The 17491-nt window shown below is 42.0% G+C and overlaps 1 protein-coding gene across 2 annotated transcripts in view; it reads left to right on the top strand.

Annotated features, from left to right (window-relative positions):
* IMPA1 (inositol monophosphatase 1) overlaps positions 1-17491 on the top strand; it is a 319632-nt gene that overhangs the window by 96436 nt on the left and 205705 nt on the right. For both annotated transcript variants that reach the window (XM_069621274.1, XM_069621273.1), the window contains one exon: positions 1987-2120. In XM_069621274.1, coding sequence (XP_069477375.1) covers positions 1987-2120 — 134 coding nt within the window. The remainder of the gene's footprint in view (positions 1-1986; positions 2121-17491) is intronic.

Genomic DNA, 17491 nt, shown 5'->3' with positions numbered 1-17491 from the left:
GCATTGTGAACGTTGTTTCCGCAAGCTTTATTTAAAAAATCCTGATAGATCTTTAGTTGCACTTTATGCTATCCCTGTTTATTATCTTGCCCCTGCACTGACATAGTTCCCTAATAAACCACAGTGTAGGGACACCTGTTCCCCAATAAAAAATAAAAAAATCTTCTGTTAAAGCAATGTCTCCTGTAAAAGGACATCGGGCCTCATTATAACTTGCCCGGTATGGAAACAATGGTGGCGGTAAACCCGCCCCCACCGTTGTTTCCATGCCGGGCGTTCACAACTCCTGGCGGGTTTGACGCCTCCGCCTGCAGGTCTGACCTGGCGAGTTTAACACCGCCCGCCTGCAGGCGGATGAGGAAACACCGGCACCATCATGAGATGGTGCCGGTGTTTCCATGATCCCCATCCCCATTGAGTCCTGTTGGACTCAATGGGAATGGGGATTAACACCATTCCGCCTCCGGAATTCCCGGGACACCGGGGTTGTAATGCCCCGGTAATTCCGGGAGTCAGAGGCGGAATGGTAATACAAGTCCGGCGGTAACCAGGCGGTTTCACTGCCTCGGTTACCGCCGGACTCGTAATGAGGCCCATCATGTCCCTGCCGCACAGAATGCAACTTGTTCCCGTACATGCCGCAAAGGTGGAACTGTGAACTGAGAAAATAATCAAAAACAAGGCTAAAGGAGGGTCAAAGGACTGTTGAGTGACAGTGAGGGACCAGGAACTGACCAGGAATCTGGGAACCCATAAGGGGGAGCAGTAGCAAGGTAAATGGGGTCATGTCCCTCAGAAAAGTGTTCTGTAAAAACATGACCTGATTCATTGCCTATAGTATTGGAAAATGGCTCCTTTTTAAATCACAAGTGGACTATTCTTTTAATTGTTTTTTCTTTTTAAATTCAAAACCACTGTTCACTTCCACCCTGTGTCAGATCTAGGACCAGATGTGGAAACCCTAAATCTGCAGCACTTACATTAGAAAACGCTGGTACTGCATGCCATTAAGACTGCCCTGGAGAAATGTAGAAGCTTAACCCTTACTCCATATCATTTCCAGGTGAAGGGAATGCTGGACGTTTTAAGTCCTTGTGATGCGTTTGTTCAGGCAAAGCAAGCTCCTCAAGATGACTTTAGTACCATCGTCTGTTCAGTGCTAAACTGGATGCTGCAGTAGACCAACATAATTGCCTACATTAAAACCACAATTGTAACCAACATCTCTGGTTTGTGGTCGGAGGCCATCTTTGTCAATATATATATACACACATGCCTTTTGTTAATGCAGATCTTTTTCACTAATGCAGGTATCTCTGCATTATCATGTTGGCTATGTATAAGACATCAATAAAATAAGAATAGATTCATGATTTTCCATTGGGTAGCCTCTTGCATGATCATGTTTTGCACGCCACCATTCTAGAAGGAAATTGTTACACTTCAGTTGAGGCAAAAGTAGGGTGGTCATTTTTCAGAGACCTATTTTCTGCAAGTATTACTGCGGGAAGCCAGTGAATTGTTTTCAGACTGTGCTCCAGAACTTACCCGTTTGATCCATCCTAGGAGTCCCTCCTGCCATCCTCAAAATCCATATTCTGCTTTGGGATCGCCTCCGTTGTCTAGAATGGGGGGAGACTCCATGCCCTTTATCTTCATAGCTTAAACCCACTTGAGATGTTAACTTGCTGGTAGGCATTTTTTTAAAGAAATGAACGTTAGGTAGTCAGAAGGTACATTATTGTCGAACCAGTGACGTGGACCTTCACCTGCGTATATTGCTTCACTGCAATGTATTATTCAACTATTCCCGTTACCCTGGAGATCTTCCTGCATACTGCGAATGCAAAGGCATTAGGGCTGATCACACAGATGTCACCATAACGGGTAAGTTACTTATTTTTTTTTATGTGCTTGGAATATGTTGCATATATTCAGGTGTGTTGCCCGCAATCCTATTAACCAGGTGTTTTATTCCTCTTCAAGGAAGTCTGCAAAGCACTGAAAGATGAAGTGTCCATTATGCTCAAAAGTTCACCTGCAGATTTGGTAACAGAAACTGATCAGAAAGTAGAGAAAATCATAATTTCATCTATAAAGGAGAAATTCCCTTCCCACAGGTATGATGGACAGCCCTCGCAGTTTTATTTAAAATATAACTTTCTTTCTACTCTGATTGTAAATTCTACATTTCACTGTTAAGGGCTTCAATTGTCCCCTTAAATCTATTTTTGTCAAGTCATGCTGTTCACAGAATCTCTTATGTATTTGTTGAAAGCCTCAAGTAGTGTTTTACAAAAAAACTGTTCTATTCTTCTTACTATGTACAAACATCTTCAGAAATTCATTGTTGCTACAGTGAACTCCACCCTTCACGTTAATTTGAGAAGGCAGACTGACCAGCAACTTTCACACAAGCCCCACTCCCACACAACACATTAGTCTTGATTTGTTGGGGACAAGTCCACCTTTACCTTTAGAACCAGAGTCCTGCTTAAAACCCCTCTGTCTGATAGCGGTTTTGCCCACATTGCTATAAAGAGTTATTATTACAAGTATTTTTATCTATAAACACTTCTTTATCATGCGGACATGGGGGATGAAAAGTGTGAGTGTGGAGAGAGCGTGCACCAATAGCAAATTCCAAATAAAATATCTTGAGACTGAAACTCCCCATTATTCTATTACAAATTTTAAAGAACAGATTTAGTGTTGGTAGGATTGTCATGAATGCATTCCACAATTTAAATTCTTGAATATTCCTTTCCTTTAACCCTTCCCTTAATAATGTTTTTAATCACTCTATGCTAAAAAACCCTAGACTTACCATGCTTTATAGGTGTTTCTCGTGTACCCCAGTTAACTAATAAATGTTTCTTCTTAACGTCTGTCAAAATATTGTCTGTATTGCCTCTCCTATTGCACTTTAGGTCCCTCAGTAATGTGTTGCTAATATCTGTAAGTTTCCAGACAACAAGAAACTACACTATGCCTGCGATCAATGGAACCACAGTTTGTAGAGACTACAAACTCTGGTATTCCATGTACTATGACTGGGGTGTGCAGTAGCAGCTGGAGTGTTCCAAGTGCACAATGGGATTACCACAATAAAGGAATTTGGGCCCAGGTAATAAGACAAAATCGAAAATGGCAAAATACTACTTTATTATCAGTCCAAATAAAGTAGGGAAGCCTTGCGAGCAAAACCAAATTGCAGCTCACACACTTTCAATGCATTTCGGCTACGCAAAAGGCTTTATACCTCGATGTACGTCAGTTCTCATGCCATCCTACGTGGCTAACAGCAAAAACCTATTGGGCAGAGGGATTGGTTAAGGGAACATATATACCTACAGTCTACATAGGATGCTCCTTATCTGGTAGGCACTCCTTGCACCACCTCGAACTGCGTAAAATACAGAGAATAGCAGAGCAAATAGCAGCGTATTGCTGTATGGAACAATGTATAGTCCGCCATTACATAGGACCTTGTGATTGGTTGGCATCTCTTTACCAACCTTGGACATTCGTCTCATTAACACCACATAAGCGAGGAGACCCAGGTGTGAGAAGCAACGTCAGACAACTGGCTTCCTTAGCTAATTACCTTAGCATCTCTCATCAGTTAAACCCTAAGCCAATGCTTCCTCTTTGTAGTTGACCTTGCTGACTGTTCTCTTATCTGGAACTTTTACGGGAGTGACCGTACATTGCTATCTTCATCCGGAGCTTGTCTACTGGTTCTGAACCACGTGTGAGGAGACCATGATTTTGTCTCTTCTACTATCCTATTTTGTGCTATTTGATTGAATAAAACTGAGTTTTATTATTCTCTTCAGCCTCTGGACACTTGGTTGCTCCATTCTGTATGTGCTTTCCAACTCTTTAATTGTACAATACTTGGCACTCGCAAATATTCACTCCTTTACCTGATCTAAGAGAAATATGTCCTGCGTCCAGAAATTATCCTTTTTGGCTCCTCTCAGTCTTTGTAGTTATTCTTGCTGCATTATCCTTGACCCTGAGCCAAATAGCTATTCTTTACTCGTGCACAGATTTGTATTCCAGCACATGCCAGCTCTGCAGCCTTGGTCTCTCTCCTTCAGGCTTCCTGCTTACTATTACACAAAACCGACATCCATCTTCTCAAAATGGCAGCTTTACTTGCGCCAAAGTTTCTACTTTAGCAAGCTTGTACGTTTTCTGGTCTAACTTGTTTCTGCAAATATACATATACAATCTCTCTGGTCACTTATCCTCTTTGTGTTCATGGTTTCTTCTTATTCTCATACATGTTCACTTTTTCATTTCAGTCGCATCTTAATTCTTTAAATATTCATATATCATTTCAGTGCGTCATCGTGTCTTCTCTTCATGGCGTCACTTTGTACTTGTCAGGTTCCACTTACAGCTCTTCGATATTCAGTGGTGTCTGTAGTCTTCCTTTTACCACTTCAGTTCGATACGGTTGTCTGAGTGCATAACGTCTCTCAAATATTCGATGTGGTATAGGAATAATACCCAGAAACAGGCTTAATGTCTTCCTGTTCTTCCAATATGACGGAGGTGTGGGGTGTGGGGTCTAATGACGTATACATCTGCTTCTCTACAGGAGCAAGATAAGGCAAAGAAAGTTCTGTCATCCTTCCTGGCACAGACCGTTTCAGCAGATAAGTATGGGATACTAGATGGATGCCAGAATTGTGGATGGTACCATAGAGGATGGTAAGTTCTCGATGACAAACACACTTACTTGCCCTTCTTAAAAGATGGACCTGATTGACAAAGTTGGTTGTGATGCCCCTTTTACACCATGTTGGGATTCCCGCAAGGTGCGAGCAAGAGCTTGCCATGTTTTTTGTATAGTGTTCACTAAGATTACTACTGAGGGCATTGGACATCCTGAGACTGAATTGGAGGAGGAAGACTCAAAGATGCATGCTGTAAGTGATGCAGAGGGGTGAAGAAATCTATATTTATAAAAGTCAAAATGTGTTTGTGGCTTGGCAAAGCGTTGGCGTGTAGGTGGCGAAGGCGTATGAGAGGCGAATGGACCCGAGAGGCGAAGGTGAAGCCAGGTAGCATTCCAGAAGTTTCCAAATGGTTGCAGCATCAGATGAAATTTCTTTTCCAGAAGATTTTTGCAAGATGGTGCCATCAGTTACAGAACTAATACATAAAGTATATCCAAACGTATCGTCAAATTGCAAAAATCATGAGTGGATGTGTGAACGAGCCATCCTCGCTGCTAAAATGAGTAATCAGATTCAGGTTATGCTTCTGGGCATAGTTACTGAGTACAGCTCAATCGATACAGTGGTGGATGCCGACGAAGCCGTAAAGTACTGTAAGACGGCACTTTGCAAGTTCTGTAATAATGACACTGAGGCCGGAAGTAGAAGTTATTCTATTTCAAACACACTTTTTATTAACTTTACTTCTCTTGGTTTACAGATAAAAGGATACGTCTTTAACTCTTTTGTCGACCTCGGCTTATAATTATTTCAGGTACCGCCGCTGGATAATTCAGGTAGTCCTCTTAAATTTATTCTCTCAAGTTCTTAAGATCTTTCTCACAGTCTCTGTTCTCACAAACACCTCATAGTCTCTTTTCCTGTATTACTATCTTTCTCTGTTTTGGCTGTTTGTTACGTTCTCTTCAAGTAGCGCTCACGTTATTCCCCAAGTGCCTTTGGGCTATGGCTTGATACTCTCTAGTTCATTCTTGACTTTGGAACAATTGGCTTTTTAACTTGGCTTTTGTAAAGCTTCTTTGTCTTTTCACCACTTGTACCTCACTTCTCAGTCCTTGTTTATAATCTCTCTCTATTACTCTCGGATGTGTTCGCTGTCTTTCCACTTCTGCTGTATATCAAGCTTCCCCCTGTATTTCGTTAAACTGCTTGAGCATGCAATGAACACTTTTAGCCGCCCCCGCCCTCCGCCGGCTTCATTCCTCTCACCTCATCAATTACGAAGCGTCTCTCGTCTCCGATCAGCTGTGTGCTGCGTCGGCTTCGGTGGCTGCTCTCCGCCCCTTTCTTCAGCTTCCTACTTCGGGCGACGACTAGAAAAGAGTTCCGCCTCACTTTGCAGCTGTTCTCTCCCTTCTCGGCGACTCCGAGTAAACTCCGCCCACTTTTCCCGTTGTTGTGATCCGCCTGTCACACAACTCGGGAGTTTCTGCAGCGACTTCGGAGTAGCTACGAAGGTTTGTTTTCTGCTTCTCTCCCCTCAAAGAGCTCTCACCTCTACAGTCGCTCCGACACTCAGTCGGGAATTTTGCCGCTTCGAGTTTTCTTCTACGGCGTTTCCGTGGGACGCTTCTTTAAATATATTCTTAACTTAACAAACACTGCAACGGTGCAACTTCTGCTCGCTTCTATTTTTATATATTTACATATATCTCTTCTTCCGTGTCTGGTTTCGTTTCGTCCTGCTTCTTGTTAGTAAGCCCAAACGTAACCGTCGTTTTCCTCCTCCAGCTCCTCCGTTCCCTAGCAACCACAAAACAAGAGAAAAAGACAACAGCCTGAATCCCTGCTGTGATTGGTTAGAAAACACTGTCAATTATCCTCCCCCTCTACCAGGAACATTTAACCCTTTGCTGCACTGTTTAACCTGCTTATGCTGGCGGTATTGTCAGAGCCAATGTCTGTCGAGATATTTCCTGGGTGCTTCCTAGTGCATTCATCACAAGTACCCAACAGAATTCCTCAGCTCACTCCATCCCCTCACCTCCGGTAATGCCACCACATAACCTTCGACTGAAAATTGGGTCACCCATTATGCTGCTTCGCAACCTAGCCTGTGTAATGGCACAAGGTAATTGAAGCAACAGTGTTCATCAGGAAGGGAAACAAAGAATGTTGTTTATAAACAAACCCTTCAATGAACATGTACTTTACTTTGGTAATATTGAACTTTTGGTCCATAGTTGTTGTCACCGTCTGCATCATGTCACCCATCATGCTGCTCAGGAATCCATCCCCATGTTAAGTTCTCACGTACAGTTCTAAGTTTCAGAATGATGTTTTAAGAAGAACAGTACATTGTGTTGTGTAGTCTTTTAAAGAAAACATTTTTAAAATGAGAAATAATCAGAAAATATAGTACATTTTTCTTTTCACCTTTCTTATGGAGTCTTTCCGAAAAGCATAAAACTACCTTAAGGTACGTCTAACAAATAGTTCCTATAAGAAAATAAAATCCCGGGAAACACCAGGTATATCAGCTAGTAATAGAATAATAGTGACATTGTGTGCACATTTTGTAGTGGTTAACGGAGTTCTCCGTTATCGTGTGTGGGTGTGAAACACTAAAGATATTCTTCTTAGGCTTAATTTACTCTTTCAGTATTCCTGTTGGTTTGGGGGTAAGAGGATGATAGTGCATGCTAGTTTCTAAGTGCTGATAGGTGGACTCTAAAAGCTAAATGCATATTGAGACCGTCTGTCTGATATGATTGTCTCAGGGAGACCAAAAGACGAAACCTGTTGTTCAGAATACCCTTTTCTGTTTTGATAGGGAGTGTTGGGGCAGGGGAAGCTGCCACATTTGATAAATAAATCAACAGAAACTAAGATGGTAGTGTATCTGAGAGAAAGCGGCTTGGAGGATCTCCAAGGACATTGGTAGCAATGACTTACCAAGGTACATGGCAGGTTTGCTATATGAAAGTACAGGTTCTGTAATGATCCTGGTTGCGCTGGCATACCAAGAATAAGTCTAATCATTAAAATCACAAGAAATTCTTTTTTTTCCCCCCTCTCACCGCATGCTCTGCTGCACAGGGCAAATACTGACACAAAACTTGTATTTGTCATATATACATGGCATGTTTGATCGAAAGCAATTCTTCACATGGCCCTTTGTTGAGATGATTTGGACTGAACACATGTGCTATAAGATGCTACTGTAAGGAAGGCATGATATCAACAGTAAGACAGACCCAAGTGACCACAGTTCAACAGTGTTTATTGAACTTCAGTTGGGTTTGAAAAACGCCTATCTAATCCTAAATCTAAAGATGGGAGCAAGCTACGACCATCAAATAATAATAATGCAGTCCTAGTGGTGTCTTGTCAAAATAAAAGGGCCTAAACTAATACACCTATTGCCAATCCTTACCGCTAAATACAAATAGTGTGGGAAACAATGTTATGCAAAAGACAAGTGTTCAAGAAGTGATACAGCAGTATATTCAAGCCGTTGGCTTCCCTTCCCTCTATTTTCAGCACGGAAAAAGGCGGCACACTCGAGCTTAACACAAGTCTCTGGCTTCTCTAGCACAAGCGGCAGTTCAAAACTTCCACATCATGGCTTTCTGTGGTAAAGTCTCTTTGCCATTCAAAGTCTTTTCTTTCAGCAGACCTGATGCAACAAAGAATGTTCCTTTCCTTTTTGTATTTCACATATACACAATTTTCTTAGGCTATTTACTATTCACCTCGGATCCCCCTATGTCGGGCTCAGATCTACTTTAACGCATTGTTCTCAGGATGTTCATGTATCCAATTTCTTGGGTGATTCACGCTTCACCCTGGATCACCCTCCACTGGGTTCAGACCCGCTTTGACCCAAAATCTTTAATCGGTCTCCCTCGGCCAGGCTCGGAACAACTTAATCTACTTTGTTATAAACTTTCGTTACTGTATCAACATTGTAGACTTTCGATTGTGCACAGGATTTTGCTTGACCTGTTGCAGGACCACTTCGATTCACAATCCTTTGCCACTCTTTCGCTTTTGTCAACTCCCAGCTGGATACCTCACAGAGACCTTCGATTGAGCACACATGTGGTGCCAGACCACTCTGTCAAAGGTATTGCATCTTGGTTTCAAAGTTCAATCACTCATCTGCAGTTCAACTTTACTCGTGTTGGTTATCACACACGTTTCATACAATGCTTTTTCCAGCGCTCCCCATACAATGTCGCTGCTTGCAACCTTGGCTTCAACACAGACCGCCCTTGTATCGGTCTCTCCAAGTCACCGGCTGTGTTGATTTCACTGAAGCTGCTTTGTTATTGGAGCCATGGACAGTACCACGAGAGCTGGCGATTCTCCCCGCCTTGATTATCGATGCAGGAAGGACCCGGGTACCTCTGAAACGCAATGCAGGATTCCTCAGCCTGGTTTCCTGGTCTTACACTTTCTGTTCTCGATTTTTCGTGAAAGTAACAGTTCCTTGTTGAAAAGGTCAAGGGAACTTCCCTTCTTGCTATCCCCTTCTGTTTTGCCTTTTTTCTCTTGTTAAACTGGCATCTTGGAACTGCTATTTCCTCATGTGCTTTGCCTCGCTCAGAGTGTGCTCTCGTGCTCCCCCTTTTGTCCGTGTGGGGAGGTGTAATGCGTGATGGTCATTAATTAATTGACTGACCTTGCCTTACCATTGTATTGGGACACGTCAGGTATTCGGTTTGGGCTTAGTCCCTTTTCTCTCATAGCGGGCTGTCTGTGAGAAAGTGTTCATGTTGTAAACGGAGGGGAGGGGGGGGTTGAGTTCCTAGATATCCTACCTGGTAGGATGGAGGTAAAGGTGTTACAGGGATGGACATACCGCATCTCACCATCTGGTGTCCAACTCCCCGAAGACCCCTTAACAAAGGTGATCCTCCCGCACTGGTCCACCCCCAGGAAATGGATGCAAAAGCTATGGCCGTGCCCTGGCCACCTGGATGACAGATCCCCGGGGACTAGTGGGTGAGACCCCTTCTGGTCTCCCACACTACCTAATCAGTACCATGTTGCACAGTAGACCAAAGTGTCCGGATATTAACTTGACAATGCTTCTGGGTGATTCAGGGAATCTTAAAATATAGGATTATTTTATGAACACCCCCTGAAACAGTCTGTTTGAAGTATGTGTTGTGGTTGACATTGTATTTATTAAAGAACCATACAAATGACATTTGGCACTATACAATCTTTGTGCAAATCGCGCACACACACCCTAAATTCACATTAGCAGGACTCATTTACTTCCTTTTGAGTTTATCAGTATGCAATTTACTACATGTCCTTCTGTCTAATTTTAAATGTTGGAAGATTTGGGTTCAATTGAAAACCTTGTATTTTCATCTGATTTCTTGCTGTGCCTTTTTCGGTGGGTCCCATGTACATTGAATTAAGGCCTTCCCTGAAATTTCTGAGCATAAAACTAATGTTTTGTTCAGGGTAGTCGTCATACCTATCCAGAATTTAACTCCGTGACAGGTGGTGACCCTATTGATTGGGTGCTGTGTGTGTCTGGACTCTTCTCTGCTACTGATTAGCAGGGATCGAAATTAATATTGGATAAACAGGAGCTAAAAGCAGCCCTGGGTATACAGAATAACCAGTGACCGGGGGCTACCACTGATCAACAAGGATCTAGTATATAATGTTCCGCAAATCAACTTCCACATAAGATACAAATGTATAATTATGTCCATAATGTAGAACCCCTTATACTTTAAATGTATCATTCATTTGTCCTACAGTTTATTTTTAGTTTGTCCCAAATGCACAGAGTTAAATTCATACAGGCGTGTGTTTGGCATCAGTTGACACGGAGAGCCAAAAGAAGCTCCTGGTACCTGTTGTTGTCAAGCTAACCAGGCTTTTCTAGACCGTAAAGCAGGAGCCAAATATCTCCCAGCTCCCCTTAATTTCGAACTCTGCATTAGGCTGCACCTGCAATATCATCTGCGTGATGTTCTTGAATGGGTTGAAGGTGCTATCTTTTTGACCATTTTTCTTTCAGCAGTTCAGAAAGTGAGCTGTGTGGGTCTACACATTACTGCCTGCAATGTGCAATATTTGTTTGTGGGGCTTCAAATGCTCTTGGTTTCCTTGGAGCGCCTTCTGTCGGACCTGAGCTTTTTGAATCTGAAGACGTAGCCTTTCATACAGTGGAAGGGTGTGCCAGAGCTCTATACTCCTATTCTGTTCATTGAAGGAAAGGAGCTAGATTGTAAAATTAATCTGATGATATTGTGTATCAATTCCCTTTTTGTTTTTTAACCTTTTTATACATGTTGTTTCTTTCTCTCGTTCTTTAGTTCCATCTTTACTTCTTTTTATCTTTACTTCTGTTCTTCAAGATTTGCTTGTTTACTCACTCCTTTTCCTCCTTTGCTTTCGCTCTGCTTTTTTCTCAATTCATTTTCCAAGTTCCCAATCTATCCCTGTCTTTTTTTCCTGTCTTATTTATTCTAGACAGACCATAAGGTGTCAACACACTGTACAGTAAAATTATATATACAATACTTAATAGAAGAAAGACAACATAACCAATAACAGCAAAATTCCTCGAACAGAATTATGTCACAAATGGCTTCAAAACACTCCATGATTTATATATGATTTGAAGGTTTTTGTTAACAGAAATGCCAGATTAGATCTTTCCTTGATTTGAAGTTTACAATTTTGGCAAAAGAAAGGAATTTTCTTACTGGCCCCTTGACCCTCCCCTGGACTCTCACCACCCTAACCCTGGCATCCTTATCACACAAGGTTTGTGTAGAAATGCTAGAGATCAGTAATGCTTACTGTCTAATATAACCTCGCTATCTACCTCCCTATCCTGTAGCCCCAAAGCTCTGTTATCTGTGGTTCTCAAGACGGTGCCTGGATTGTCTGTCCTTTCGCGCTCTCCCACACTCTCTCACACCTCCCCATCCTTGTATACTACTTCTCTAGTACTATTATTTCCCTTCTCGTCCCTCCACTCCCTCTCTTTTCTACTCCTGTTTCCTTCCCACCTCTCTCGCGTCTATTCCTACTACTCCCCTCCTCTATTAACTACCCCCTCCAATTTTCCCCAACTACAGTATCCCTCTCTCGTTCCACTTTCACTCCTTTCCTACCATGTCTCACTCCCTTCACTCTATACTTTCCTTTATGCCCACACACCATCTCCAAAAGAGAGGGGAGACAGCTAATTCGATATAAAAAAGACTTGTTAAGGCACAGAAAAGTGTAATGTTGAAGTACAGAAAAGTTTAACGTTGAAGAACAATGAATATGTAATTGCCTATATTTTGTAACCTAATACATTTTATTGTGGCTTTTCTTTTTTAAATGAAAGTGATAGGTATATATACGCTCATGTTTCAAAACATTTAAATGCCAAAAGTGTTTAGAGAGCTCCACGGAAAAAGCATGCTAATCTAAAAATTACACTTGAAATTACTTCTATAAATAAAGGAAGAGGATACAAGCCTGTTAAAAAACTAAACTAAGTATATGTACTATTAAGAGAAGTCTCCAGAAAACGCTGTGGAAATAAGCGTTCACATGAGGCATGCTCGGGAATATTTTAATTAGCCACACATTCTTTACCTCATCTTCAAAATCAACATCATTTCTTCTGAATATTGCATCTTGGACAGCATGAGTTACCTTTCCCAGAAGTTGATATGCACGCACCAGACTGGGTATAAATGACACAGATTACCCAATATGGCATCCACGTTGGGCTTTTCTTTTTTTTCTTTTTTTCTTTTGAGCTCAAAATTGTTGAGGTTACAAGAAAACTTTGATTTATCATATCTGATGCAACAGGATCACAATCCACCAGGGAGCGAGAGAAATATCATACTAAGGGAGACCATTTTGTTTTGTGTTTGTAGAGGTTAATTGGGAGTTTTTTGCATTGGCAGTTCAAGTCCATGTATGTTACGAATACTTTTCCACCATATCTTGAAGTGTAATTTCTTTGAAGCCTTTCACGCAAGATGTACTAGTTTGAAAGACTCTGCAATGAACAGATCTAATTGTTTGGTTAAGGGTTTAAAAGGTAAATGATATGATAGGTTGTTTATAGCGTGCTTAATACTCGGAGGTTTCTAAGCGCAGATCCGGGGATCAAACCTGTGGTGCTCCGTGTCGTCTTGCTTCCAAGGCAAGCATTTTGCCCCAAGCTATCCTCCCGAGATGCGAAATGATTTCATGAAGGGCTTTAAAGCATGATCTTGCTAACACATTAAGAGGTAAGTTAACATCGAATGTATTACATGTGCTATAAAACACTGTATGTAATTATATACATTCGTTGGACAATTGAAACAATATGTAAGAAGGCACTAACCATGTGAAGTTATGACCAGAATTTATCTTGCAGAAGTTTATCTCTAAAATGTTTAACAGGAGTGAGGAAGGCTTTGTGAAGAGTAGAAATGTTGGTTTAGGTAAGGGTAGCAGACCCAGAAAAGGAGCGATCTTTCTTCCAAATGCAGTGGACAAAATCCCTGCCCAGATAGTTCCTGTATCCCCCTCTCACTGTGACATACAGGGCCATTTAACAGGAAATTCCCTTTTCCGCGTCTGGGTTATTTAGAAGGCGGAGAGTAGAATTGTTTTAGACAAAAAGTGTAATCTGAAGTTCTCCAGAGATGCATCATTGTGTGCAGTTGATACATCGTTCCTGTGACCAAGTGTCTGAAGAAAAATATAATGCAAAATTGCCTACTTTCCATAGAAGAAAATTCTTTTCTGCCATCAATATAAAGTTTGTCTAGCTACGTGGGTTCCTTACACATTGTGCAAATCATTCCTTATTTTGTGACCAATATTTTATCACTGTATAGCTGTGGAGTGGGCACAAGGAGTGACGGACCTAGGTGGCCATCATGATGACCATTGGCCATGACCCCCAGACCATGACATTTTAAGATAGTTCACGAGTTTCCATTTGCTTCTTTCTAAAAAAAAAAAAACACTGTTGGGACAGTTTTTCTGAAGTCCAACTAAGGGCTTAGTAAAACCATTCAAATGAGACAGTACAAGACTCCACTCTTAGTATAAGGCTGTACCACCTGAGTTCATGGTAGCTTACACAGAGCAGCCAGGCTTATCTTAGGAGGGAAAGAGGGCTGTAGCACAGTACACAGAAATCGTATTATTCAGATGGTCCAAAGAAACACGGATACACCATGCATTGTACAAATAGTTTATTTAAAATACAATAGACTAAGAGTTTCTTGGGTAAGTAAGTATTATCACATTATATATCACCATAGTCATAAAAACACAACACTATGCTTTAAGGCACACAGTGCAAAGCATAGACCTTATTTAGAAAACCTAACAGTATTTTTAAAACACATTCAGTATAGGGCACACCCATTCATGGGGAGTAAAGTAAGACCATTAGTTACTTTCAGATTACTTTTAGTAATCTAAGGGTAGTAGACCCTGTCAGTTATGCAGTGATGCTCGGCAAATAAATCACATAGTAAACCAACCTGCAAATATACATTTCTGAATAGTGGAACACTGATTTATGGTAACACACAGTTATATTAGGTGAGTCAGACCTGTTGGTGTAGTATTCAATTACAGTTGCTTTTCAGCTCAGTGGAACACAGTTTAAGGTAAGCAATATCTACTTATTTTGGGATGACACAAGGCAGACCAACGATAGTAAAATCTGCAGTAACTTATAAGTATAGCACCCAGCTATTCAAGCTAAGTAAACCCTAAGGTTGTGATAAACTTGTTTTTTCAGATCAGTGGAACACAGATTTGAGTAAGGAAGAACTCTTGAACTTATTTTAGGATAGCACCCAGATAACTCAAGGTATGAGAGGCCTATATACATTTTAAAGGAGCTATCAGCAACTTAAAGGTAAATATAACCTATGCAGACTCATTCTGGAAAGACTAAGAGCAAGTCAGGGGAAGCGAGACCCAGTTGGCAAACTCGTTCAGCTATTCTCTAAAAGAAATAGTTAGTGAAGCCAACAGCATTACTTTTGGGAAGAGACACAACCAATTCACAGGTGAGTAAAATAACTTTACATCTGCTTTCTGTTAGAATTGCGACAGTTTCTAAGGAAAGTAAGACTTTTTGCAGGTACGTTTCAGAATGGCAGAACATTTCTAAGGTAAGTAAACACTTTTGTAACTGTTCACTCTGAGTTAGTTACTAACCAACTTCTTTTGCAAGTAAGTAACTTTTGAACACGTGTTATTCTTTACTAGGCAAAAGGCCCAAACCGTAGAAGTATTTCCCTTATTCTTGGAGTATGAGTGGTCTCCGTGGCAGAAGGGGGGTCACTAGGGTCTTGTGTCCAACAGGCAGGTCAGGATAGCTTCTTAAGTATCAAAACTCAGAGTTCCTAAGGAAGACTGTTCACACAAGTAAGTATTTTACTTTAGAGTTAGTTGAGGGTCCAGGGACTTCTGGAAAGACACCCTAAGTGGATTTCGCAGAGGTCCTGGGTGGCCTCCCAATCACAAACACCCCACAGCTACACAGGAATCACAAGTGACTTAAGATAAGAAATACGCAAGCCAACACAGTACCTCAGCACAGAAGAAGAGTTTACAGCAGGAAGACTTCAGGATGTGCTGTCATGTGTGAATCTCGGGTTGCCTCCATTTTTCCTTCCAAGATGAAGGATAGTATGTCTTCTGACAGTCTAGTTGTGCTGACTCCTGTAGATACGGAAGCTCCACCCCTGTTGCTAGGGAAGTATTATCAGTCGGCAAGGACAACACACAAGTGCGTTGCTACTCCTTCCATTCAACGCTCTGTAAGTTTGTATCTATTGATCTTTCAATTCTGTTTTCTCTCTGTGTGAAATCCTGTTACGCTATTCTCTTGTTTTCTATCTATCAGGGAAATCTTATCACAGCACGCTCCAGTCCCCGGATCCTTGTTGCAGTTCTGGGTACTTTCACCAAAGACACTATTATGACTTTGCAGGCTCCGAGGGCTCCTCGCGGTCACAACTGCATTCATTTACAGCTCCTAAACAGCGGTCTCTGCAGTATTGGTACGCCCGGAAACGAGCATTTCTAAACCGTCATTCAAAATTGACTTTTGTATGCTTACGCGTTTACTGTCTATTCCATTAGCACTTCTCACGGCTCCAGCTACCATCACAGCCGACTGCACACCACGATATCCTTTATTTCAGGGCAGCCCCTGAAATCAATCTCTAAGGTAATATCCGACTCTTAGAATGCTTTAGTTCCCTTTTTGATTGTGTCCTGGCACAGCACATCGGTTCTTGGATCAGATTATTAGATAAAGTAGTCCTCCACATATTCTTCCGTTGTCATTAAAGCTCCGGACGTATTACCTGAATTCTCTGAAGAGAAGCGCCTCAATCTTTTTTAACACATTGAAGAGAAGGTACCATCTAGTTTCTTATCCATACTTTACTTTTCCTGTTATCTCTGAGCTCCTCTTACCATACTCTTTCTATCCTATTAGTAAAGAGAGAAAGACCGGCAAGCAGCTTTGATACTTCCAGACAAGACCAACCTCAGCCTTTAGAACCGTGTGGGAACCAGATCACAGATCCAGTGCTTCCAGGCAGCCAAAAACAAGCGACACTCTACATACACAGGGTTTTCTTCCCCAGAGGGTTTCCCTGGTGTTCTCTTTTCCCTCTAGCCTTTGAACGTGCTGGGGAGTGGGGGGGGTGAAGAGAGAACTAGGTGAACTTATCATTATCTTATATAGTGCCTTCTCATCTGATCAGGTTGGTGGAAAATATTTTCATGGTTAATTGTGGCTTAATGTTATAGTACTGAGATATATTACATGTGCAGCCAAAAACCTGGCCTCGGAATTCCTTGTTGGGAAGACTAAAGACAGGACCCTGGAAGGTCTTCTGAAGCAAAGATCAATGGGGAAAGCTCCTGGCAAGAGTTTCTTTGTGACTGGATGCGACTCTGTGGTTGTGGCGCTGTTTTCAGGAACCAGAGGAAGACTGAATATCGCTGGTCGGGTTCTTGTCGTTTGCAAGGTTCAGTAGTCTGGCGAGGGTGCTTTCCAGACTTGATTTGTGTCTCTGGAGTTCCATCAGGATGCCACCAAAGTTTCAGCTCAATTCGGAAGACCTTGCACCGCACAATGGTTGAGGTCCCAGAGTATTGGGTTATTGCAGCCCTGCAAGGTTGCAGCACGACGTTGGGATGGCTCTAAATGCAGGTCTTCTTGAGTCTAGAGAACTGCACCAGGCTCTGGGCCGGCGTCAGCATTTTCAGAGTCCCCAGGTCGATTGGAAGGAAGGGTAACAGCAGGCCCCGGTTACACTGCAGGCCCTCTGGTCACTGGAAAACATCTTGGCTGCGGTATCTTCATCTTCCTCTTCGGATTTGGTTCCAGTGGTCAACTACCTGCTCAGTGACCTGGATCGGACTAATATGCAGGAACCCAGCTAATCAAAATCGATTTTGACATTCAATCTTGGGGGGGCGGGAGTTGGCAGTCCTTTCAGGACAGCCAGTCTACCAGTTTGAACTGGATACTTGCAACTAGGCCAAAGGACAAAGGGTTGCAAAGTTTTGGACTTGTGAAAACAACCTGTGGTAAAGGAACACTGCCACCAGTCATTAAAAGTAAGGTTGTCCCTGTAACAGCATTGTTGGTGTTAGTATGAAAGGAGATACATTGCATTTCCCCAGCACTCCACATAAGGTGGGGGGTACTGGTTTTCACCTGAGAAAATGTAGAAGGGATAGAAATATCCTCGCTACCCTTGAACTGT

The sequence above is a fragment of the Ambystoma mexicanum genome, chromosome 5q (genome assembly GCF_040938575.1).
Source record: "Ambystoma mexicanum isolate Mex_15411 chromosome 5q, UKY_AmexF1_1, whole genome shotgun sequence".
Lineage (NCBI taxonomy): Eukaryota > Metazoa > Chordata > Amphibia > Caudata > Ambystomatidae > Ambystoma > Ambystoma mexicanum.
This window is presented reverse-complemented; position numbering and strand designations above follow the sequence as displayed.